At 37.5% G+C, this 25,593-nt stretch overlaps 3 protein-coding genes and 1 pseudogene across 5 annotated transcripts; all 4 read right to left on the bottom strand.

Annotated features, from left to right (window-relative positions):
- Positions 1 to 1,855: 1,855 nt before the first annotated feature.
- Positions 1,856 to 21,069, bottom strand: LOC144632625 (neuropeptide FF receptor 1-like). Of its 3 annotated transcripts, none has more exons than XM_078491310.1 (2): positions 20,966 to 21,069; positions 1,856 to 3,109 (listed from the first exon to the last, which is right to left on the bottom strand). In XM_078491310.1, the coding sequence occupies exons 1-2, from the start codon at positions 21,039 to 21,041 to the stop codon at positions 2,061 to 2,063; spliced, it is 1,125 nt and encodes a 374-aa protein (XP_078347436.1). In that variant the 5' UTR covers positions 21,042 to 21,069; the 3' UTR covers positions 1,856 to 2,060. The 3 variants fall into 3 exon arrangements, with proteins under 3 accessions (XP_078347436.1, XP_078347435.1, XP_078347434.1); XM_078491309.1 differs by lacking the exon at positions 20,966 to 21,069 and adding an exon at positions 7,620 to 7,866; XM_078491308.1 differs by lacking the exon at positions 20,966 to 21,069 and adding an exon at positions 6,003 to 6,165.
- On the bottom strand, positions 11,834 to 17,248 carry LOC144632125 (G-protein coupled receptor 83-like; annotated as a pseudogene).
- On the bottom strand, positions 18,532 to 19,678 carry LOC144632124 (neuromedin-K receptor-like). Its single transcript, XM_078490723.1, has one exon. It carries the CDS (start codon positions 19,636 to 19,638, stop codon positions 18,532 to 18,534), a length of 1,107 nt encoding a protein of 368 aa, XP_078346849.1. The 5' UTR covers positions 19,639 to 19,678.
- A 1,118-nt stretch (positions 21,070 to 22,187) lies between the features above and the next one.
- On the bottom strand, positions 22,188 to 24,934 carry LOC144633589 (substance-K receptor-like). Its single transcript, XM_078492434.1, has 2 exons — positions 24,744 to 24,934; positions 22,188 to 23,342 (listed from the first exon to the last, which is right to left on the bottom strand). Exons 1-2 carry the CDS (start codon positions 24,838 to 24,840, stop codon positions 22,264 to 22,266), a joined length of 1,176 nt encoding a protein of 391 aa, XP_078348560.1. The 5' UTR covers positions 24,841 to 24,934; the 3' UTR covers positions 22,188 to 22,263.
- Between the last annotated feature and the right edge of the window lie 659 nt (positions 24,935 to 25,593).

The following is a 25,593-nucleotide window of genomic DNA, read 5'->3' as shown; positions in this document are numbered from 1 at the left end:
AAATTTATTGATGCTGAATTTTAAATTATGCCTCTTAAATGGACTTTTTTGGTTCATCGAAATACCTATCAACCGAGAAGTTTAAAAAAATATTTTATTATAATTTCAAAATTATTTTTTTGTAAATTTGAGAAAACAACAGGACATCGTTTCATGAAAACATTATTAAACGTTGATTAGAAAAGTATTTAAAAAATTAACCATGAAGTAATGAAGATGTACGTAGGAATACTAACCAACTTTACTTAACTACATCTTTGGCTAATGCAAGATCGAACTCTGCATGATTGTGAATGGCTTGTCAATGCCGCTTTTTCTGTAATTGCTTCGACTTTGCACCGGAAATAAAGCCTCAGGTTGCTGCGTCTCAGCACTGACGTACACACTGACGAATATGGTCCCTTATTATCATATCTCTCACCAGTAAATAGCTAGCTGGTCCCAGGCCGCCCCCTCTTACGCTTTACCTGTGGCTTCCATCTCAAACTAAGGCGTGGGCACAAAGGAATTTATCCCTAGATTCCGAGTAAAAAACTCAAAGGATATTATATATTAGTCTAATTTCAAGAGGTGAATATAAGAATGCGAAATTCTGATTGGTCAAGAAGCTCTGGTTTATGACGTTATATTCACCTCGCTTGGAGGTGAATATAACATTTCAGAGCTTGGTTACTAAGCCGCGCCAACTTTGCCATCCAGGCAAATAAAATGGCGGCATTTGATGAATGAAATTTTCGTTCATTCGAAAGAAATCACGTCAAGTCCGGAGTATTCAAAACAGTTGGAATTTTGAAAATTGGCTACCAAGGCTTTTGAACCGAAAATATTTTCAAGAGATGGTTCTCAAGGCGTTTAGAATTGATGCTAAGGACGGTGGTTTTGGAGATCGCACACGGCCACAATGCAAGAAACTCAGTGGCAGATCAGTCAACCAAAAATTACTCAGTTCTCTTCAGATCAGAGCTACTCGACTTATTTCACGAGGATTTACACAATTTCTCAGAAGTCGCCAACGATTAAACAAAGGTACAAGATATCTGTCTTTTTCGTAGTGTTTGTTTTGTTTCGTTTTATTGCTTAAACTAAAGTGTAAATTTTGATTTACAATCGATGAATTAAACTTGTTTACACGTATTCGAGCGAGCACTTGTGTTTGTTGTTTCCGTGATTTAGTTCTTTATTTTATAGTTCTTTATATTCACATCTGAAAATTAGACTAAAACAATTATTCGCCTCAAGCTCAGTGAATCTCGGCGAATATTCCCCTCGACTTCGTCTCGGGGAATATTCGCCGAGATTCACTTCACCTTCGGCGAATAATTGTTAAATATATTAATCAGTCCGTATGATGACTTACCCCCCCGGGGGGGGGGGTACCCAAAAACGTTTTGTACGGGGAGGCTCCGCCCCGAGCTCTTACCCCTTACCCTTTTATATACCATTTTACCAGAAATTGTACCCCTTTCGTATACCTTTAAATGAAATAAGGTACCCCTTTCATATACCTGAAAGTCATGATGGTATAGACTTAAAACATGACGTTTTGTTGTCATTTTCATGTAGCGCTTAATAAATTGAAATAATACAGCCATAATTTGCATCTGTTCGAAATATTTTAATTAAAGGCCCTTTCAAAAACCTAAATGGCAGATTTCCATACCCTTTCGTACACCTAAACTTGTGAAATTCCCTACCCTTTTGAATAATTGAAGCCTGAAAAAGTTACCCCTTTCGGGCGGAGCCTTCCCGTATAGGCCATTATAGGGAGTACTCCCCCGGGTGACATACAGGACGATGCTTACATTTTTTGTAACACCGTTGCCTTGTACCAAGTCTTGTTTCCAGCTTTCTTTGCGGAGAAAACAAGCATGATGGGAATTGTTCCCTGTCCTTCCCTTCCAGCCTCGTTCAATACGGTCTTGTTTATTTCATCAACTCGTCTTCTACATTACTAAAGATGCTCTTCAGAACAAATTTTATGTACATGCACTTCTGATGTCATTAAGTAGCAAAATGCTGCTAATTCTAGCTCTGTATTTAAAACGGTGCAACACTCTACTTTACAGTGAAGACAACGCTGTCAACTCGACAGCTCTTTCTTCCTGAGTGAAAGCGTTCAACGTTTGCCTGTCTCTCATGGGTTGTTCAGTTTCAAATCGCCTTTCTTGTCCAATACGACAAAGTCTTAATTTACGTGGACGACATCTTAAACAAGCAGTTTTCAGACTTTCACGGAAGCTTTCGATAAATATAAAATACAAGCAGGGATTACACGCGCTGTTATTTAATACGAGCCAGTAACTGATGGCAAACAATAAGGGGTATCGTATCATTAATGACATATCCGCAGAGGAGAGTGCAACTACAAAAACTGGCGCCCATGAAACAACAAACACTATTACAATTGATATCATCAAAACAGTGACCTTTCGTGCTGTACGAATAGCAAGGGCATGTTGATTGCTGGAAACTTCGCCAGGAATGTTTCTTCTCCAAAGACGATAAACAATTATGGAATATAGTACAGTCAAAACGACAAGCGAAACAACTAAACATGACATCGAGGAATACCGTTGCTGAGGGTTTCCTTCAGAGTAACATATAGGCGTTTCATGTTCTTTTGCAGAGGTTGTAACATTCGCTGTCATTGCTGTTGTAATAGATAACAAACCTGAAATGAACCACGTCCCAGGAATTGCTATTTTTACCACCCATTTTGATGACACTTTATACGTTAGTGGTCGAGTGACGGCAAGAAATCGATCAACGGCGATTGCTACCAAACTGAAAATGGAGCAGAAGAGCAGCACAGCATCTACATAGGCCAGTAGTTTACAAGTAACGTTTCCCATGGCACCACCAAACCACCTGTCTCCTGAGTAAAACTGTTTAATAAACGTGGGGGTCATAAGCACAGTGATCAAAAGATCACAAACCGCCAAGTTCATTATGAGACAATTCGTTGATGTTCTCATGGAGCGGTGTTTGGTTATGACGTAGATCACAAGAGAGTTGCCGATCACAGACACCAGGAAGGTGAACAACATGGCGCTGGTAAAAATCACTTTTGTTGGAAGGCTGTATTTTAGGTCAGCAATATAACGAAGAACTGTTAAAAAAGAAATATAACTGAAGTTTAATAAGTTTATTTTGTGCAGGTCAATGGCTAAATATGAGACAAGAAGAGTGCATAAGCAGAAACCTTTACTTACTTACTTATGAAAGAAAAAAGAGAATGAAATAGCCACGTGGCTTCCATAACAATTCTGTTCGATTTATATTCTAGAACATGATTACATTGTCACCAATGCCTCGCAAAGAGATTTCTCCGCGCCCTTTGCGTAGATGTCACGTACGGTTGTTCGCCGCTGAAGCGTCCGGGTCGAACAAGGATGTAAAATGAGGAATTGACCATTATCCTTAATATTTACTGAGATGAATTGTATCGGACTTAAACGGAAGAGCTCTTTACCCTGGGGATTGGACCTCAAATTACTACAGAAATAATGTGTAGTAGGTATTCCTCGAAAATAAGTGAAATAAGTGCCTATTTTGTGTGCACAGACAAACTCCCATTAGAAACAAAATGTTAAGGAACATGAATATGGGTTTGTGGAAGCGCACAGCATTAGAGGTTTCCACTAAATAATACAATATACTAGAACTATTTTGCTATCACGAAACGTCGACCAGATTGAATGGAAGTCTAGCTAGGTATTCATTGGAATTTTGCACACTGGCAGAGAAAACTGCCAGTTTGTATTTTTGCCGGCACGTGAAGTTGGCTCAGTCATGAGACCTTTTCTGTACCTGAAGATAGATGGCCCTTTTTCAGTAGCTATGTCGTTTCAGTACTGTCACATGCACGGCATTAAGTTTAGAACTCACTTCCCATTATGCCCACTGGCAGCAACAAAGGTTTTCAGCCACCTTCCATTCAGGGATTCGGTCGTTCAACAAGAGCAATGTCACATTTGTAACGAAAAACAAACCGTTAAACACCTTTTTGTAACATACCTTTTTGTAAAAACTTTTGGACTCAATTTGGACCCTGGAAAAAACCCAGATTTGATCAACCCACCAGAAAAACAAATAATTTACCAGTTCAACAAAGGTTTTTTTCGTCGCCTTGGCTTAAAGCTCTGTTTAATTATTACTAAATATTACATGTCATCGAGAGGCGTCAAAAAGAGAAGAAGAGTATATAGGGGAAGCCTTTTTCATCATTTTAAAAAGTCATTTTAGAAATGAAAACATAAATTTCAGTTGCAAACAAGTTTTTTAGCTTTATTTTAATTACTTTTTGTGATTCTTTTTGCTCAATTGCTATGTAGGGTTGTCAAGTGCAAATAAGTAATGTCTAATTGTAGCTTTAGTTTGTAAAATAAAAAGTATTGTAAGTGTCTTATGTGTAATCGTATTAAGTACCGCATTGTAAGTAATTCAAGTATCGTATTGTAAGCAGTGGGGTATTACTGTTATCAAGAGTACGCATGCGTATTGTAAGAAGTGCTTTAGTGTTTTAATGAAAAACGGTCTTCCACAACTGTTTATCTTTGGCCAGCTTTTGGATTGTGTTCGTCTGTGGTTCCAACCCCTCATTTCTGTCTCTGTAGCACGCTGTCATGCATTCTTGGGACTGTGCCTTCAGGTGTCCATCGTAGTGCTGTGTTGGCGATGAATTCATTTTCTTTCTGATGACAAGGCCAATCCACCTCTAGTGTCTGTCGTTCCTATGCATAACAGCTCAGGCCCTAGATGCAAAGGATGTTTTTGGTGTGGAGGGTTTTTCAGGTAACTCTCTATTATTCACCAGCAATCTGGCGAATGATGTACTCGCTGCCAGACAAGACTCCAGCCTGTATAGCTCTCTGGGTCACTGGGACACGCGAACCACCCTAACAAGGCAAGGTAGTGATCCCATAAGGATCAGCTTACCTTGTTGCCACGAAAACAAAACGTACAAAATCACGTTCGCCATGCACTTATATCTCATTAGTATTTAGCGTGTGAAGCAGCCCTCCACTTCTACCCATAGCTAACACGAAATAAAACTGTAATTGTGAGGTTAATTTAAGATTTTCTACAACTTCTAAGAAAGAAACCGAATGGCAGTTTATTTCTTTTACGGGTTGTTGAGAACAAGGTTATGACAGACTATGCAGTTCTTCGCTGACATTATTCTGATAATTACAAATAAATATAACGTTCCCAAACGTTGCTAAAAAGTTAGCGGTTGCTCCATTCAAAGAATTAATTAGTAATGTTTGATAAATAAAGGCAGATATTTGATTAGAATCTGACTGCACAATGCCAATATATATACTTTCTGCCTCGCTTTCTCATTGGCTATGTTCACCAAATACTGATTTCAGATTAATGTGTGTTTCGATTCGTTTGCGGTGGTGATTAAAAATCGCCCTTTTGTTAAAGGCAAGATTAATGCACAGATGTCTAAGGGTAATTTGTCAGTTTTCTTTTATTATGAGGTTTTGATAAACTAATATGCAAATTTAATGGTACGTGAGGAAAAATTCTCTGTTGGTGATATTTTAAAAGAGCATCGATTCAATTTATGTATAAAGAATATTCCAAGGGGCTAGACTCAGTTTTAAAACGAATTGTATTTTAAAGTCCTGCTAGTACAGTTAAGTCCCAATCTCTCCAGCCTCCAAGGGAAACGAAAATGATTTCACGAAATCTGGGGTACAATCGCAGTGTTCGACTGAGGGAAGCAAATCCAAAGGAAACGACTTTTGCTTCGAGTCATCGGGTGGTTAAAGAAATCGAGGATTCGAGAAATCGGGTTTCCTCGGCATTCTTAAATAATTTGAACATATTCAAACATATCTACAATTAGTCAACGTTAATAGAAGTGAAAAGCGAATTGTATAATCATTATCTACCCTTTCTGGCGGCAGTAAGTTTATATTTTGAGCTATTTTGGGTTTACAGTTAGTTTTTTGCTGTGGACAGAATAAAATGGATTGACAATGACATACCTGTCTTTCGGTCTGTTTCATTGTGGTGATATGACGAATTGTCTTTTTGGCCATTGGCAACTGAAATCCACACGCAAATCGTGGAAATCAGGCAGCCAAGACGAGCCATTATTGCTTCGGTTTGCAGCAAACAGTTAAAATTAATTATTTTGAAGAACAATAACTGAACTAAACCTAAGTTTGTTGTTTTCTGTTGTCCACTTGAGCAAGGAGTTATTAATTCTTAACCTGAAAAGGGATGTCTTCTGTTCATGTTGGTACACAAAGGAACAGCTGGGGTAGATGTGTTTATTTACACTAATGCTAAATGTTTTGTTTCCATTTATTAAAAAATCATGAATCTTTTATGATTTTATTTCAAAATAGTATTAGTGTTGATATGAAATTTGTTCACTATATAAGAAAAAAGGTTGCGAAGGAATATTTTACAATAACAGCTATTTGTTGTAAATAAGAACTGAATTTTTCTTCCTTTCAGATCACCTGAGTGGCAAACTGGTAAGCAAGATGTACTTGTATGATACACAGGGTTTTTTTTAACCCCACCCAAAAGAACTTTGTCAGTCTAACGAAGCTGGCGCTTTTCTCGGTGGCTTATTCGTATTACAAAAGAAATATATCCGTGATCTCTAGAAATGCCTCGCGCGATTCGGCACCATAAAAGTCAATTTATAAAATGCTAATTATGTGAACCAAAACTGTACCCGCCTTCCCTCATATTTTGCCTTTTAAAAGGTAAAAGTTAAAACAAAAGCAAAATCAATTTTAGGCCGCCGATTCTAAATCATCCAAACAGAAAAAATATAAAGGATGACCCTATTTGTATTAGCGATCATTATTTGATCGAATGTTCCAAGCTCCGTTCTTCCTTTAATGTTTAATAAACTAAATTAAGTGAAAATTTACTTGAAAGTCTGTTCTGTTCGCTGCATGGACTAATATCCGCTTCTTTATTAACATCGGTTAGACTTATCACACGGATTAGGTAATTTGTTTCCTGTAGTATGTTTTTACGGGGTTTCTGATTAAGTATGATATAACTGTCGATAGTTTGTGAATTTAAAAACATCCTTAAGCTTGTGGCCAATATTTCATGACCAATTTTCGTTTTGCAACAATCTTAAGATCATTTTCGCCGGTGTGCTTGAGCAACTTTTCAGCGTAAATATAAAAAAAGATGTTCGAGAAAGCATGAAAATAATTTGTAAATAGTGGGTTTCTCTTGTAGACATAATGACTGTAATGAGCTAGACGTCAAAAAAAAAAAAAATTAAAAGGGAGAAACATGGTATAGAATCAGTTTGTGATAAGAATCCAATTTGAAACTATTTCCGTAAAACATGATTTCATAAAAAAAAAAACTTGGTGGGTGTAGTTTTGCTAGGAAGGATTTTCTGTTCTTTCGCCGGAGAGACAGGTTTCAGTGCCCACAAAAATGAACCCCTTTAGCAGCAAAGCTATATTCCTTAAATTTTATCTTTTGTTAGTCGTCTTAATAACTCTTAACTATCTAAGAATATTTTGAATATACAATTGTACTAAAATTATTTGAAGTGGCCTGGGATTCTGTACGAGCATTTCATTTCTCACCAACACGAAATGGTTTATTGTACATACCTTTCTTGGGGTCTGTTTCATTGTGGTTTGAAATATTTTCTTTAGCAATTGACTTCCACACACAGCTCGCTAAAATCAGCCAACCAAGACCAGACATTGACATATGTCTTTAGTTTGCAGCAAACAATCTGAATTAAAGAACTGAAAAGTGAAATGCTTTCTTAGATCGTTTGTCGTTGATCGCCCAGAAGTGATTCAGTTATATTACTTTACTTGAGAAAAGATGTTTAGTGATGACCATGCTGACAAAAAAGTAATGTCAGTGTTAATAGATGTTTTCTTTTGCACTGTCACTTTAAAATATTCATCACGTTTAATTAATAAAACTCGTGTGTTTATTTACTGTCTCGCCTGAATCAATATTTGTTAAAATCATCTTCCATTTCATCATAAAACATCATACAATCATCCAAATTTATTGATGCTGTATTTTAAATTAAGTGGACTTTTTTGGTTCACTGAAAATCCTATTAACCGAGAAGTTTAGAAAAATGTTTTATTATAATTTCAAAATTATTTTTTTGTAAATTTGAGAAAACAACAGGGCATCGTTTCATAAAAACATTATCCAAATTGATTAGAAAAGCACGTATTTCAAAAATTGACCATGAAGTAATGAAGATGTACGTAGGAATACTAACCAACTTTACTGCTTCGGCGTTCGAAGAGTTCAATTCGATTCACGTTGCCCCCGAATAGAGAGCCTGCTCGCAGGAAAAGTTTTTTAAAAAAACTATACCGCAATGCAGGCCTGACCGCAATGTGCCTCTGACAAAATGTAAATAAATAGACAAAGGTGAAACTCGAGACGCTAAAAAGTAATCAGTTTATACCAATGAAAAACACCCGTGACCAAACGTGCAAAGCCTCTTTGGCCATTTAAAAAGTCACTACTCTACAAGCCAATTGAGCGCCAACGGACAGACCATAGCAAAATAGTCGTAGTCTCATAGAGACCCTTGATTCTGTAATTGCTTCGACTCTCGTCCGGAAATAAAGCCTCAGGTTGCTGCGTCTTACACTGACCTATACACTGACGAAATATTCCGGCATTTGGTTCCTTATTATCATATCTCTCACCAGTAAATAGCTAGCTGGTCCCAGGCCGCCCCTCTTACGCTTTCCCTGTGGCTTCCATCTCAAGCATTGTCAAGCTAAGACCTGGGAACAAAGGAGTTAATCCCAAGATTCCGAGTAAAAAAATCAAAGGAGACTAAGTCCGTGGGATGACATACAGGAAGCCACTTTCAGTTTTTGTAACACTGTTGCCTCGTAGCAAGTCTTATCTCCAGCTTTCTTTGCGGAGAAAACAAGCATGATGGGGATAGTTCCTTGTCCTCCCCCCTCCAGCCTTGTTCAATACGGACTTGTATATAAGAAACAAAACATGGACAACACACACGCTGAAATGTGAATTTAAATAGCTGTTATCAATGTTGTTTAAACCCTATTCATATCGTGCACCGGGTAGTCTCCGCAGGTTTTTCTTTGAATTATTTCCAAATTGGACAGCATCAAGATGTAATCTGGAAGAGATTTGCAGTAAATTCTCATCGGGAAAGGCCCCCGGTTATGGTAACATCCCGTTGCATGTGATAAAAAATTCCTTTCACCTAATCTGTGCTCCTCTGGGGAGCATTATTAACCTTTCTTTACATAAAGGCGTTTTTCGGGACAATTGAAAATTGCTAAAGTGATACATGTTTACAAAGCCGAGGATCCCAGTCTTTTCGTAAATTATAGACCAATTGAAAACGTCATATACAAACGACTTTTTGAATTTGCTGAAACGTACAATATATTATATAGTTTTCAGTTTGGATTTCGTAAAAATCATTCGACTTCTATTGAGTTAAATCACCTTGTTAACAAAATTTCTTCCGCTATTGATAGACGTGAAATCACCGCAGGCGTTTTCTTAGACCTTTGTAAAGCGTTTGACACTTTTGACCACCAAATTTTGTTTACTAAATAAAACTGGAACATTATGGTATTCGTGGTATGGGACTTCAGTGGATCAAAAGCTATTTTTCTGGCCGTCAACAATTTGTACAGTTTAACCAAGCTTGCTCATCCAAGCAAACCAGTAAGTGTGGTGTCCCCAAGGCTCTATCTTAGGTCCTTTGTTATTTATACTATATATATATGATCTTCCCAATGCATGTAAATTAACACAGCCTCTACTCTTTGCTGATGACACGAGTATCTTTTATTCTCATTCAGATTCTGATTGTTTAGAGTCCATGTTAAATGATGAACTGTACAATCTTGACATTTGGATGAAATGTGATATGCTTTCGGTAAATAATAAGTAAACAAATTACATTATTTTTAAATCAAGGCAGAAGAAACTTAGTAAATCTTTTTCTCTGTCCTTTGAAAATAAAAAATTGAAACAAGTAGTGAAAAAAATTCTTAGGTGTCTATATTGATGAGCATTTTACACGGAAACCTCATATTAGCTTTGTATGTTACAAATCTCTAAGTCAGTTGGTGTAATATTTAACAAATAGATTCCATTTTGCCGTGGGTCTGTTCAGTTATAGATCACAGATGACGTCAAAATGTGGTATGAACAAAAAAAGTGGCCCACGAGCCGCTAGACGAGTGGGTCATTGATGTTCATACCACATTTTGACGTCTTCTGTGATCTATAACTGAACATACCCACGGCAAAATGAAATCTATTTGTTTCATACAAAAACACACGGCTTCAGTACACTTCAGTGTGAGCAATGCCGCTACCGTTGAGTTTTCATTTCACAATAAAGTTTCCGTAACCACGAAGCACTGTTAAACCGATTAAATAAACAGAAAAATGGAAAAGTGAAAGTCAATGAAAAAACTGACCGTTATTCCATTTGGGAAGTTGTTCAAATCTGTAAGCTAAGCATTAACCTAAGTGTTCAACCGCCATTCATTTGTTCCCGTGGCGTCGTCCAACTGTACAACATGGGTCAAACACTTTCACGCAGATTTCGATAATTTCTCGAATAATTCACTGTCTTCTTCAAGCTTGTTTAGCCCAGTTAAATGCTTCGAAAGATGAACGATGCTTGGCGTATTATTTCTCACTGTAGTTTTGTAATTAAGGTGAACGTTTTTGTTTTGTTGTGGCCCCGCGAGTTTAAAAAACTTTGCCGACAACTCTGATTTGGACTATGAACTCTGATCACGCGCGGGAGTCACACCATCCCGTGACGTCATCTGTGCGTCTGTACTCTAATAAATGACAGGCATCAACCAATCACAACGCGCGCAATAGAGTCATTTTCGATTGAGTGTCGTAAAACCAAAACTAAAGTAATCACTCTGGCCAATCACAGAAGACACAGACAATCCATTGAACCAATCAAAACTCGAAGCAAACACATGTAGCCGGCATGAAGCGCATGAAAACGCGTGCGTGCGAGTCACTGGCGAATATTACTTCTGATTGGTTGAGAAGGTGGCGCAAGTTTGTTAAACCAATCACTAAGCATAGTCAATGCAACACCAAAGCAAACGCGAATTACTTTCGACACTCAAGTGAAAATCTCTCTAGCTCGGTTATTGTATAATTAGGTCTAGATACTATTTATCTTCTTATACTAAGCTTACTCTGTACTACACGTTAATCTACCCATATATCACTTACTGTAATTAAGCCTGGTCGTCTACACATGTAACTAACTTAAATAGAATATTTTATTTACAAACACGAGCTGTGCGAGCTATTACCAACTCAGACTATCGAGAACATACTGCCCCCTTATTTGCTGAACTGGGTATCTTAGATATTTCCCAGTTAATGCATTGCAAATAGCCAAATTTATGTTTTATTATCATAACCAATCATTGCTTCCGATTTTTCGTAGTTTGTTTTCCACAAGTAGTCAAATACACAGTTATGACACAAGAATAGCCAAGTGTTATCGACCACATCACTGTTGTACTAATCTCAAGCAGTTTACAATACTTTACCAGGATCCTAAAATTTGGAATTCTCACCCAATATCGATCACTGGCTCGACTAGCTTTTCTACTTTTAAGAAAAAAGTAATTGAATTTTTAATGAATTGAGTTTGAATTGACCTAGCCGTACATCCATAACTAAGTTTCTGACAAATTTATAACCTAGGTGGCCTCCCCTAAAAGCCTGGTGGTTTCATGGAGGTCTCCTCGCCGTACCATAATTAATATAGTACTACTATAATATGATGATGATGATGAATCTAAAGCGGTGCAACTCTCTGGTTGACAGTGGAGTACGCTGTCAACTCGATAGCTCTTTCTTCCTGAGTGAAAGCATTTAACGTTGGCCTGTCTCTCATTGCTTCTCTAGTTTCAAATCGCCTTTCTTGTCCAATACGGCAAAGTCTTAATAATTTACGTGGACGACATCTTAAACAGGCAGCTTTCAGACTTTCACGGAAGCTTTCGATAAATATAAAATATAAGCATGGATTACACGCGCTGTTATTTAAAACCAGCCAGTAAGTGGCGGCAAACAAAAAGGGGTATTGTATGATTACTACAGAGGAGTATACAAATACGAAAACTGGCGCCCATGAAAAAATATACACTATTACAATTGATATCATCAAAACAGTGACCTTTCGTGCTGTACGAATAGCAAGGGCATGTTGATTGCTGGAAACTTCGCCAGGAATGTTTCTCCTCCAAAGAGCCTACTAAACAAGACACCGAGGAATACCGTTCTTGAGAACTTGTCACATGTTGACATATCGGCGTATTGTCTTCCCCATAGGTTATAACGTTCGCTGAAAATGCCGCTTTAATAGATAGCAGAGCTGAAATGAGCCACGTTGCAGGAATTGCTATTTTTACCACCCATTTTGATGACACTTTATACGTAAGTGGTCGAGTGACAGCAAGAAATCGATCGATGGCAATGGTTACCAAGCTGAAAAGAGAGCAGAAGAGCAGCACAGAATTTGAATAGATTATTATTTTACAGGTAACGTTTCCCATGGTACCACCAAACCACCTGGCTCCCGCGTAAAACAACTGTTTAATAAACAAGGGGGTCGTAAGCACAGTGATCAAAAGATCACAAACCGCCAAGTTCATTATGAGACAATTCGTTGATGTTCTCATGGAGTGATGTTTGGTTATGACGTAGATCACAAGAGAGTTGCCGATCACAGACACCAGGAAGGTAAACAACATGGCGCTGGTAAAAATCACTTTCGTTGGAAGGCTGTATTTTAGGCCAGCCGTGTCCTGAGAATCTGTTGATAAACAAATTGCTGTTAACTTTATTTTGTGCAAATCAGTGGCCAAATATGAGAAAAGAAACATGCAGAAGCAGAAGTCTTCGAACTTCCTGGCTTCATAAAACATTGACAGGATGAAATGAATTGAGAGAATGAAAAATCTATTACTCTAAATATTCAGTTACTGAGATGAATTGTACCGGGCTACAACGGAAGAGCTCTTTATCCTGGGGATTGGATCTCAAATTATCACCGGAAAAATGTGTAGTAGGTATTCCTCGAAAATAAGTAAAATCAGTGCCTACTTTATGTGCATAGACTAACTCCCATTAGAAGCAACATGTTAAGGATATGGGTTTGTGGAAGCGCTCAGCATTAGAGGTTTCCACTAAATAACGCCATATACTAGAATTATTTTGCTATCACGTCGACCAGATTGAATGGTAGTCTAGGTATTCATTGGAATTTTGCAAACTGGCGTAGAAACGTACCAGTTCACGTGACGCAGGCTCAGTCACGAGACCTTTTCCTGTAGCTATAGATAGATGGACCTTTTCCTGTAGCTATATCGTTTACAGTCACACGCACGGCATTAAATTTCAGTCACTCACTGCCCACTATGCCCACTGGCATGTAGGCAGCAACAAAGGTCTTCCACCACCTTCCATTCAGGGATTCGGTCGGCCATTAAGAGCAATGTCACTTTTGTAACGAAAAAAAAAAAACCGTTAAACACCTTTTTGAAACATGCCCTTTTGTACCAACTTTTGGACTCAATTTGCTCCCCGGTTGAATGGCAAAAAAAAAAAAACAGAAGAAGTTAGTGGTGGCTTTCATTCTAAAGAATTAATTTGTAATGTTTGATAAACAAAGGCAGATATTTGATTAGAATCTGACTGCACGATGTCAATATATACTTTTTGTCTCGCTTTCTCATTGGCTATGTTCACCAAATAACGACTTCAAATTAATGTGTGTTTCGTTTGCGGTAGTGATTGAAATTCGCCCTTTTGTTAAAGCTGAGATTAATGCACAGATGTCTGAGGGTACTCTTCTAAGTGTTCTTTTATTATGAGGTTTTAATTAACTAATATGCAAATTTTAAAGTATTTGCGGAAAAATTCTCTGTTGGTGATATTTTAGAAGAGCATCTTTTTATTTATGTGTAAATAATATTACAAGACTCATTTTTAATACGAATTGTACTTAAATGTGTACCCTTTTAGTACAGTTAAATCTCAATTTCTCCAACCTCCAAGGGAAACGAAAATGATTTCACGAAATCTGGGGTAAAATCGGAGTGTTCGACTGAGAGAAGCAAATCCAAAGAAAACGACATTTGGTTCGAGTCATCGGGTGGTTAAAGAAATTGAGGGTTCGAGAAATCGGGTTTCCTCGAGATTCTTAAATAATTTGAACATACCGTATTTTCTCGATTAAACGCCGGACCCCGATTAAACGCCGGCTTCAAATAAACGCCGGGTCTCTGAGGCCAAGTTTTAAATAAACGCCGGGTCTCTGAGGCCAAGTTTTAAATAAACGCCCCCGTTTATTCGGGGTCCCGGCGTTTAATCGGGGTCCCGGCGTTTATTTGAGTCGATCCAATAAGTGAAGATATTCACTAGAAAAGCACTGATATGACGCGTACTATATGGTATACGGCTTTTGTTATTTTAATAAATGTTTAACGAATAAGTCTGGCGTAACATTAACTGCGGTTTATGACGTACAACAACACAAAATTGAAAATATAGTAATGTTAGTCAATGTTCCGCCATGCTCTTTTTGTTTTTTACGCACTCTCTTTCTTTTGTTGTAGTGCTCGCTGTCGCTAAAATCGCGAGGATCCCTCCAGCGTTTGTTTATCAGTTGTTTTAGCCTTGTCAAAAATTGTGCTTTCTGGGTGGAAATCGCGCATTGAACAGTAATAGGGACTTCAAGGCCGCCTTGTTCCAAGTTGCTAGCTGTTCTGTTTGCACAAAACTGATTACAATATACACGGGCCGTATGTAATGCCGTATGTATGAGAAAAACGGACATAATTTGAGGTCGGGTCCAAGGGATACAACGTCCCGCCACGACAAACTGTTCATGGGTCTCGAAGAATGTGAAATAATAAATCAACTTAAAAATGATTGAAAATTTTACTTCATAAATAAACGCCGGACCCCGATTAAACGCCGGCTTCAAATAAACGCCGGGTCTCTGAGGCCAAGTTTTAAATAAACGCCCCCGGCGTTTATTTGAGAAAATACGGTATCTACAATTAGTCAACGTTAATAGAAGAGAAAAGCGAATTATAATCATTATCTACCCTTTTTGGCCGCAGTAAGTTTATATATCGCGTTTTACAGTTAGTTTTTTGCTGTGGACAGAATACAAGGGATTGACAATGACATACCTGTCTTTCGGTCTGTTTCACTGTGGTGATATGACGAATTGTCTTTTTGGCCATTGGCAACTGAAATCCACACGAAAAACGTGCAAATCAGGCAGCCAAGACGAGCCATTATTGCTTCGGTTTGCAGCAAACAGTTAAAAATTAATTATTTTGAAAAACAATAACTGAACTAAACCTAAGTTTGTTGTTTTCCGTTGTCCACTTGAGCAAGGAGTGATTAATTCTTAACCTGACAAGGGATGTCTTCTGTTCATGTTGGCATACAAAGGAAGATCAGCTGGGGTAGATGTGATTATTTACACTAATGCCAAATGTTTAATTTCCATTTACAAAATGCATGAGTCTTTTATGACTTTTATTTGAGTAAAGATTTAGTGTTGAAATTTATGCAGTATACGAGATAAAAAGATTGCTAAGAAATGTCTCATGACAACAGCTATTTGTTGTAAATAAAAACTGAATCTTTTCTTCTTTTTCTTAGTTTCTTGCGAAGAAGTAAGCAAGATGTACTTGTGTGATATAGAAGGATTTCTAACCCCTCCCAAAGGACCTTCGTCAGTCTGATGAAACTGATGCTTTTTGTCGGTGGCTTGTTTCGTATTACAAATGAACATATATCCTTACTCTCTAGAAATCTCCCATGCGATTTGGCATATTTAAACAAAATTTATAAAATACTTATTATGTGAACCAAAACTGGTCCCATATTCCCTCTGATTATCCTTTTAAAAGGTAAAAATTAAAAGAAAAGCCGGAAATTATCCAGGCCTCCGATTCTTAATCATCCAAACAGAAATTAAGTAAAAGGTAGCATTATTTGATCGAATGTTGTCAGTTCCGTTCTTCATTTAATGTTTAGTAAACTAAATTGAGTGATAAGCTTGAAAGTGCGTTTAGCTTGCTGCAAAGATTAATGTTCACTTCTTTATTACCCCCGTTTAGACTTATATCACGGATGCATTATTTTGTTTTCTCTCTATGTTTTTACGGAGTTTTGGTTTAACTGTTATGTGAATTTTAACTGTCGGAGGTTTGTGAATTTCATGATCAATTTTATTTTTGTAACGATTTTAAGTTCATTTTCGCCGGTATATGCTTGGGCACTTTCACCGTAAATATATAAAAAAAATGTTCGAGAAAGTATGATAATAGTTCGCAAAATTGGGTTTCTCTTGTACAGGCCCGTTTACGCAGGCGATTTTTGATGCAATTTTTGTCGCGCTTTCCAATGCAACTTTTGTTGCACTCGAGCTCGCAATGGTGAAATCGCCAGTGTAAACTAGCGCCGATTTTGTCCCCGCTAGTTTACATTTGCGATTTCCGTGCGAATCTTATCGCCAGCTCGAGCACGACAAAAAATGTAATGGAAAGCGCGATAAAAATTGCCTGTGAAAACGGGCCTGTAAACAAAATGAGCTGGACGTAGAAACATTTTTAAAAGGGCGGGACATGCATGGTGCAGAATCAGTTTGTGATAAGAATCCGATTTCATAAAGAGAAGCTTGCTGGATGTAGCTTTGCTAGGATGTATCGAGATGAGTTTTTGACTTTCGCCAGAGAGACAGGTTCCAGTGCCCACAAAAATGTCTACAAAAGTGCCCTTACCGGCAAAGCTATGTTTCTTTAGTTTAATCTTTTGTCAGGCGTCTTAACTGTACTAACTGAGAATATTTAAATATACAATTGTACTGAAAATATTTGATGTGACCCGGGATTCTGTACGAACATTACATTTCTCGCCAACACCAAATGGTTTATTGTACTCACCTGTCGTGGGGTCTGTTTCATTGTGGTATGAAACAAGTTCTTTGCAAATAGCCACCCACACATAGCTCGCTAAAATCAGCCACCCAAGACCAGATATTGACATATCACTTTAGTTTGCGGCAACACAATCTAAATTAAAGAACTAAAAAGTGAAATGCTTTCTGGATCGTTTGTCGCTGATCGCTCAGAAGTGATTTATATTTCTTTACTTGAGAAAAGATGTCTTGATGATCGTGCTGACAGACAAAGTAATGCCATTGTTAATGGATGATTTTTTTTGCACTGTCACTTTAAATATTCTTTACGTTTAAAAATTACCGGTAAAACTCGTGTGTTTATTTACTGTCTTTCGCCTGAATCAATATTTGTTAAAATCCTCTTCCATCTCATCATAAAAAATCATACAATAATCCAAATTTATTGGTGCAGAATTTTTGAATTATGCTTTCCTAATGGACCTTTTTTGGGGCTTTTGTAGAAAAATAACTTATTATAATTTGATTATTATTTTTTTTAAATTTGAGAAAAAAAAAACAGGACATCGTTTTATGAAAACATTATCAAAATTGATTAGAAAAGCACGTATTTCAAAAATTAACCATGAAGTAATGAAGATGTACGTAGGATTACTAACCAACTTTACTGAACTACATCTCCGGCTAATGCAAGATCGAACTCTGCATTGTTTCGACTGATTGCTTCGTCTTTTGGTCCGGAAATAAAGCCTCAGGTTGCTGCGTCTTACACTGACGTTCCTTATTATTATATCTCTCACCAGTAAGTAAATGATAACATTCTGTGATAAGAGTGCGTTTTAGTGCCTAGTTTATTTTGAATCAAATCTTAAATTTCTATAGTGCGTCTCTCTGTAGCTTGCAACATTTGAAGCCTCCATCTCATCTCTCTTGCCCTGTCCATAACCAGCTGGTCCCAGGCCGCGCCCTCCTCGCTTTCCCTATGGTTTAATTTTCAAATCAAACTAAGGTCTATGTGCAAAGAAATTTATGACTAGTACACTTGTGTCAGTAACAACATTTCGTTGTGCAAAACATGCCCAGTTTGATCATCAACAAAGATACAAATGTCCCAGAAATCAACCAGAGCTCGATCAAACGAGTAAACAGATCCCGGCGAAACGGTGATCCAAGGTGTCGGGTACCTAATTGGTTATGATTGTTAGTAAATCTTTTTCAGTTTGAATTACTCGGATAGTTTCCAATTCCTGTCAGAAATAGCTCGAGTTAGGACGTCAGTGTATCGTCAACAGTTCATGACATGTTACTAAGCAACCATTCTGCAGCAAAGCATTCGCAGGTGCAGTGAATTTTCGGAAACATGACAGTCATTTCAATAATTCGTATTTTGTTTCCAAATATAACTGAAATTTATATTCATAGCTTTCGCTTGAGGTTTTTAGTGACTATTTTGGAAAAGTGTAGAGTTAAAGACGATCGTTTGGAATATTTTCAAGGTTAAAAGTTACTAAAATTGTTGTTAAAAAGTTGTTTCACTAGTCATCTACGTTTTATAACCGATATGATTTCACAGCAATAGCTGGCCTATTAATGTACTTTTTATGTCGATTCTTTACTTGCACACTGCTACGAGGTGCAGCGCTGTGATTTCCAGTGGAGTACGCGGTCAACTCGATAGCTCTTTCTTCCTTAGTGAAAATGTTCAAAGTTTGTCTGTTTCTCATTGTTTCTCCAGTTTCCGCAAATCGCCTTTCTCGTCCGGCAATATGGCACAGTCTAAATTCACGTACACATCCTGAACAGGCAGTTTTCAGACTTTGACGGAAGCTTTCGATAAATATAAAATACAAGCATGGATTACACGCGCTGCTGTTCAATATCAACCAGTAACTGAAGGCAAACAAGGAAGGGTATTCCTTGTAGATTAAAATATAAATAGCTGATTCAGCATCAAACAGGTCGGACAGTATGACAACAAATGCTGGCGCCCATGAAACAAAAAACACTATTACAACTGTTATCATTAAAACAGTGACCTTTCGTGCTGTACGAATAGCAAGGGCATGCTGACTGTTGGAAACCTCACCAGGAATGTTTCGTCGCCAAAGACGGTAACAAATTGTAGAATAAAGCACAACTAAAACGACAAACGGGCCAACTATGCATGAGGCAGATATGTACTCTTCTGGCGAGCTGTGTTCAGACTTGATACATAGTGGCTTTCCGCCTTTGGCAAAGTTCTTAACTTTAGTCACCAATACCGAGTTAACAGATAAAAGAGCTGAAGTCAGCCATATAACTAAAATTCCAATTTTTACCACCCACTTCGATAATAATTTATACCTCAGTGGCCGAGTGACGGCAAGAAATCGATCAATGGCGATGAGAACCAAGTTAAAAATAGAGCAGATCAGCAAAACAGAACCTCCAAACACGATTAGTTTACAAATGACCGTTCCTGTGGTACCCCCAAACCAAGCATCCCCACTATAGAGCTGCTTAATAAATCTGGGTGTCTGGAGCATAGTATTTAAAAGATCACAAACCGCCAAGTTCATTATGAGACAATTCGTTGATGTTCTCATGGAGCGGTGTTTGGTTATGACGTAGATCACAAGAGAGTTGCCGATCACAGACACCAGGAAGGTGAACAACATGGCGCTGGTGAAAATCACTTTTGTCGGAAGGCTGTATTTTAGGTCAGCGGTGTACTGAGGATCTACCAAGGAATAAATTGCAATTAATTATAAAGATATACTTGAATGCCCAGAACCATTCTTTTATCCAATAAGAAATAAACGGTTTGTTTCTAGTGCCTTCTTGGGAGAGGTTATTTTTCATACATCCTTTCCGTGGAGGGGGCAAACATGGCTCTACATGTATCTCAAAGTATTTTCGTTAAAGTAATCGAACTTATATGGCGTGAGAAGCATCCAAACATTTTCCAGTTTTAGTGGCAACATAACTATAATGTATCAGTTAAGTCGTCATTCTTTTTAAATAGTCTACCATCTTGGTTATATATTTTAAATTGTCAAAATTTCTCTACAATTGATTTCATAAGATCGAAAAACGTTAACTTGAAGGGACGCTGTCACCAGTTTCACTTCAAAAACTCAAGTCTAAAGACATATAGAAACTACGAATAGTGGTCCAATTTTGTTAAAAAATGAACATGAAAGTGTACTAAAGTGATGAAAGAGTTATATTGTTGTGATGCCATCAGGAACTTTTTAGATCTCAACTGTGAAAAAGTCAGGCTGATTTTTTTAAGTTTTGTCCTGGTGGACTGGAAAAACACCTAAACTACCATTTGCTGCAGTAATTAAAATTCGTTTTGTCGTTAGCGGGAGGTCTATATCTCAAGGATCTAGTATTTTACTTTCACGGGCTTTTGATTAACTGTTATGTAAATTTAGAGTACTGGAGGAACAGCATTCTGTTGTTTGATATTTAAATATCCCTACAAAGAATATAGATTTCAATTTTCAATTTTCCGCAGTACATTTTTGGGTTTATAATTTGCGCATAAGAGAATAAAATAAACGTAAAACTCAGGTATCTAAAAGGGAAGAAAATGGCACGAAATTGTGATCCTGTTTACGGATACAATTCGATGTCAAACGTTTTTTAAAAACCAGGATTATGATTTCTAGAATCAAAGACAAAAATCTTTTAAAATAGTTGAAAAATAGATTTTACTGTTTATGAACGTAACTTTGCTGGGTCGCTAGTCAGTTGTCTCCTGGGGCCTATTCGTCATCCAGCCGCGTTTTTAGTCGATCCATGTACCGCGTCCAAGCCTGAACAAAATTTACTCAATTCCGTGCTTACAGGCCCTCAAATTTGATCTTCTGCCAAGTTACTTAATTTCACCGACAGCGAAAATCTAAGAAATGAATTTAATCGGACAGAAACTGTTGTTTGTGCCATTTTTGGGCTCGATTACTTTTTAAAACGTCAAAGAAGCCGCATGGTACGTACCTTTCTCGGGGTCTGTTTCATTGTGGCGTGAAATATCTTCTTTTGCAATTGATCTCCACATACAACACGCTAACATCAGCTAACCAAGACAAGACAAAAACATATTGCTTCAATTTGCAGCAAAGACAATCTGAATTTAAGTAAAAACGGCAATTTTTTCTGGATTGTTTGTTGTTTACGCCATATCACATGCAAAAAAACAGTGATGTCTTGATAATTATGCTAAAATATCATTGTTTGCTTTTTTGCAGCGTCATTTGAATATTCGTTTTATTAATTTTATAACTGACTGTAGCCTGAAACGTTCCTTTTGAACACATTTTCAGTTTGTGACAGTGAAGTCCGGCATTGATGTCGATGGATAATTTTATTTTGGTAATGTTTCATTAGGATTTTGAAACTAGTGTAGATAGCCAGCTTAGAGATGAAGCCACCTGGTCTGCCTGGTACGAATACGCATCAATTAAGTGTGCCATTTTAAAATGAGTTCACATGCATCTGAGGGACATTTCTAATACATAGTAAACCAGTTGAAGTCCTGTACAAACATTCTTTTATGTTTCCGTTTCTTGCGAGAAACTTTGTAAAATAATAATTAATAAGAAATACACTACTTGTAGTGATAAACACCCTACATTAAGTGTAAAGGCTTATTATATTTAACAAGCTTTGACTCGTGAAGGGTGTCGAGGTGACATGACCCTATTCTTTTGTCGAGGAGAGCAACAAACAACAGACGGCGGCGCAGTTTGTGATTGCTGGGATCACCCTCTGGGTATTCTGGTGAGTGGGGTTGTGTAACGTCTGTCTTGATCACCGCCCTGCCCAACCTTGATACTTGTGGCTAACTTGCTTTACAAGCAAAGGCTCGTCGAAAAGCGCAAAGTTTACATTTCTTGGTGATATTTTCATTATTTCAAAAGTGCAGCAAGTAGTCTTAATTTTCGCTGCCTGAGCAGGATGTTCTTCGATCTACACTATAGTGAAGTTATGGGGCCAGTATGTAGGACCATTGAGGCTGATTTTTGGCTTCCTTGATTATCTGCAAGTGTATCGAAGTGTGGCAGGATCAACCTTGCCATGTATCAGGTAACAATTAGTCAAACTAAAACGATTTAAGCACAGTAAAGAAACAAAAATGGACAACAAACACTCTAAAATGTACATTTTAATGGTTGTTATCATTTTCGTTTAATTCCTATTCATTTTATTTTTTTCCAAATTGGACAGCATGTAATCCATGACATACAGAAAAATGTGACTGATAAGTGAAGTTGATTCCGTGCTTGAGCTCGAATCTAAAGCGGTGCAACTCTCAGGCTTACAGTGGAGTAGGCTGTCAACTCGATAGCTCTTTCTTCCTGAATCAAAATGTTCAACGTTCGCCTGTTTCCTATTGGTTTTGCAGTTGCAAATCCCCTTTCTTGTCCAATGCGACAAAGTCCTAATCTGGTTGCACGACATCTTAAACAGGCCGTTTTTAGACTTTGACGGAAACTTTCGATGAATATAAAATACAGACATGGATTACACGCGCAGCTGTTCATTATCAGCCAGTAACAAATAGCATTCAGAAAGGGATATTTTATGTAGATTACAATATTGATAATGGATTCTGCATCAAACATGTATGAGAGTACGACAACAAATGCTGGCGCCCATGAGACAAAAAACACTGTTACAACTGATATCATTAAAACAGTGACCTTTCGTGCTGTACGGATAGCAAGGGCATTCTGATTATTGGAAGCTTCACCAGGAATGTTTCGTTTCCAAAGACGATAAGCAATTATGGAATATAGTACGATCAAAACGACAAACGAGATGACTATAGATGACGCAGATATATAATCTTGAGAGCTTACTCCTGACTTCACGCATTTCGGGGTTTCGTCATCATTAATTGTCATTTCCAATAGTGTGTTTATGGATGAAAGAGCTGATGTCAACCACATTGCTGGGATTCCAATTTTTACCACCCATTTTGATGACAATTTATACGTTAGTGGTCGAGTGACGGCAAGAAATCTATCAATGGCGATGGCAATGAAGTTGAAAACAGAGCAGGAGAACAACAGAAACATCCCAAAATAGAATAATTTACAAATAACTTTTCCTGCAGTACCCTCAAACCACGTGTCTCCAGTGTAAAGGTGCTTCAGAAACGAGGGGGTCTGGAGCACAGTGATCAAAAGATCACAAACCGCCAAGTTCATTATGAGACAATTCGTTGATGTTCTCATGGAGCGGTGTTTGGTTATGACGTAGATCACAAGAGAGTTGCCGATCACAGACACCAGGAAGGTGAACAACATGGCGCTGGTAAAAATCACTTTTGTCGGATGGCTGTATTTTATGTCAGCGGTGTATGGAAGACCTGTTAATATTTAAATTATTTGGTAAAAATCAGTGGGTGAGTCAGAAAAAAAACACATTTATCAGTGGGCGACTTTTTAAGCTGGTTGGCGTTTTGGTGTTCCATTTGGTAAAGCTGTTTTCGGTTGGTGTAGTTGATCAACTCTCAGCCAGCGTCAAAACTAGATTGAAACGGTCTGTTTTGTTGAAGTTTCCCAACAAAACCCAATTTCATTTTTTTTTTTTTCGGTCAAGGCAGTTGATCAATATGCAACAATCTTTTTAACTAAACAAACCGAATAAAAACACGAAAAATCCAACCAATCCAACCAACCGAAAACGGTTTATCCCAAGTTTATCCTAACAGAGCGGTTGTCGACCGTTCCAATCGAAAACGTTTGAAAAACCATCGGGAAACTAGAGTCCTCATACCATATCAATAAAAAACAGTTGAAATGAAACGTTAAAATCCAATAGAACGCTCATTTGTTAAAGGTTTACGTTACTGAAAATTGTACACAAGAGAGTATGATGGAGTTATAAGACTGTGAGTCAGTCAGAGAATTGATATGTCTACCAAAAGGTACTTCCATCGCCCTGAATTCTTCCTTTTGTGTAAAATGAAACAAAGCTGGAACTCAGAGGTTATAAATTACTTGGCAACTGATTTTTAACATAAGTATTAAAAAATAATAACATGGCATGCACAATATATATTTGATTGATTACTGATCGACTCCTGTCTCTTTCGTTTTTCCCTTTTCCTTTGTAGTGTTCAATAAACTCAGAAGTGTGTTTAGTTTTCTGCAGTCATTAAAATTCCCCATTCTCTGTTAGCGTTTGTTCTTCTTTGCCGCCTCAGTGATGGGTTTTTGTTTATGAGTATTATGTTAATTTACACGTACATCTTTTGCTTAATTTCCTTCTGAAGATTATCAGTTTCAACGATTTGAAGTAACATGTACAAATTAATTTTTGCGCGTTTGATCGACAAAAGATGGCAATACATGATTTAGAAACTGAGTGGGTTGTGAGTTTACAGTTTGTGCTTGAGCAGAACAACTTGAGGCCGCAAAAACCAGTTAAATAAGCATGATAAGGGTGGAACATGACGTGAGTGATAAGTAGGTTATGAGAACTTTTGACATAATGTGGCTTGATGATGAAACTTTGCTGGGACCACCGGTTCAAAGTACCCGAAAAAGAGATATCGAGACCTAGATCTGAAGCAACCGCGCTCTAACGAGTACAGCCGCAGTCTCCAAATTTGATCATGATACAGGTTACTGTGGATATTCAGGGACGAAAGTATAGCGAAGTTGTCCTACGTATACCATTCTTTTCAAACCGGCTGTATTTCTGCCATGTATGCCGAGCTCTTATTACGATGGAGAAAAAGACGAATTGGTGTATTGATGCTTACCATTCTCGGGGTCTGTTTCATTATGATTTGAAATCTTTAGTTCAGCAACTGATGTCCACAAACAACAAGCTAAAATCAGGAAACCAAGACGAGACATGCTTCTGTTTGTAGCAAACAATCTGAATTAATGAAAAAGTGCAACGCCTTTCTAGATGGTTTTGCATTGTTGTTTTACGCCCAGGAGCGATTTATTCTTTCGAAGAAACCATGTCCTTTTGTCACGTTGACATAGTACAAAACAAAATCGATAAGGGGTGGGTATTATTACTTTTATTTGCAAGGGCCTTAAATATTCATTTCTGTTAATTAATGAAATCCACGAGCTTTTATTACTCGTAAATAACGTTTCAACTGAATTCATATTTGTTGAAACAGACTCTCGCGCTTCATCATAACATACTGAGATCATCTAAATAGACAACGAGCTAAATATTAATTTCCTGACAAACTCCTTAAAAATTGATTAAGAAAAACATGTCTGTAAATGAGTAAAATCGTACTTATGGAAATATCTACAAAATTAATTATCAACTGACGTTATGCGAGAAAGAACATTAGAGACATTAAGCATGACGTTATGCGGCAAACGGCAAACGCGAGCTTGTCTTTCATTTCTTTACCTTTTTATCGAATTCTAAAATCAATGCCTCATAAAATTAGTGAAAAAATTCCACATTCACGACAAACACAAAACTTCTCATTTCCGCGTACGAACGCCAAACGGCAGACAGCAGAAGTTGAATTTTTGCCGTTCGCGGAAAAAATAAACGTCATGCTTAATCTCTCTATTGTTTTTATTTTTTCCCATCAAACCTTTATACTGAATGCATCTCGCTATTTCACTCCCTGG

Source organism: Oculina patagonica, chromosome 12, assembly GCF_052425735.1.
Source record: "Oculina patagonica isolate OP01 chromosome 12, crgOcupat, whole genome shotgun sequence".
NCBI lineage: Eukaryota > Metazoa > Cnidaria > Anthozoa > Scleractinia > Oculinidae > Oculina > Oculina patagonica.
The sequence above is the reverse complement of the archived record's forward strand: the minus strand, read 5'-3'. Positions and strand labels throughout refer to the sequence as shown.

Coding starts and splice junctions, on each gene's coding strand:
- LOC144632625 (XM_078491308.1), bottom strand. CDS start 6,111: ATGGCTCGTCTTGGCTGCCTGATTTCCACGATTTGCGTGTGGATTTCA. Junction 3,110..6,002: donor TGAAACAGACCGAAAGACAG/GTATGTCATTGT, acceptor CTTTTTTAACAG/TTCTTCGTTATATTGCTGAC.
- LOC144632124 (XM_078490723.1), bottom strand. CDS start 19,638: ATGTTGTTCACCTTCCTGGTGTCTGTGATCGGCAACTCTCTTGTGATC.
- LOC144633589 (XM_078492434.1), bottom strand. CDS start 24,840: ATGTCTCGTCTTGGTTTCCTGATTTTAGCTTGTTGTTTGTGGACATCA. Junction 23,343..24,743: donor TGAAACAGACCCCGAGAATG/GTAAGCATCAAT, acceptor AAATATTAACAG/GTCTTCCATACACCGCTGAC.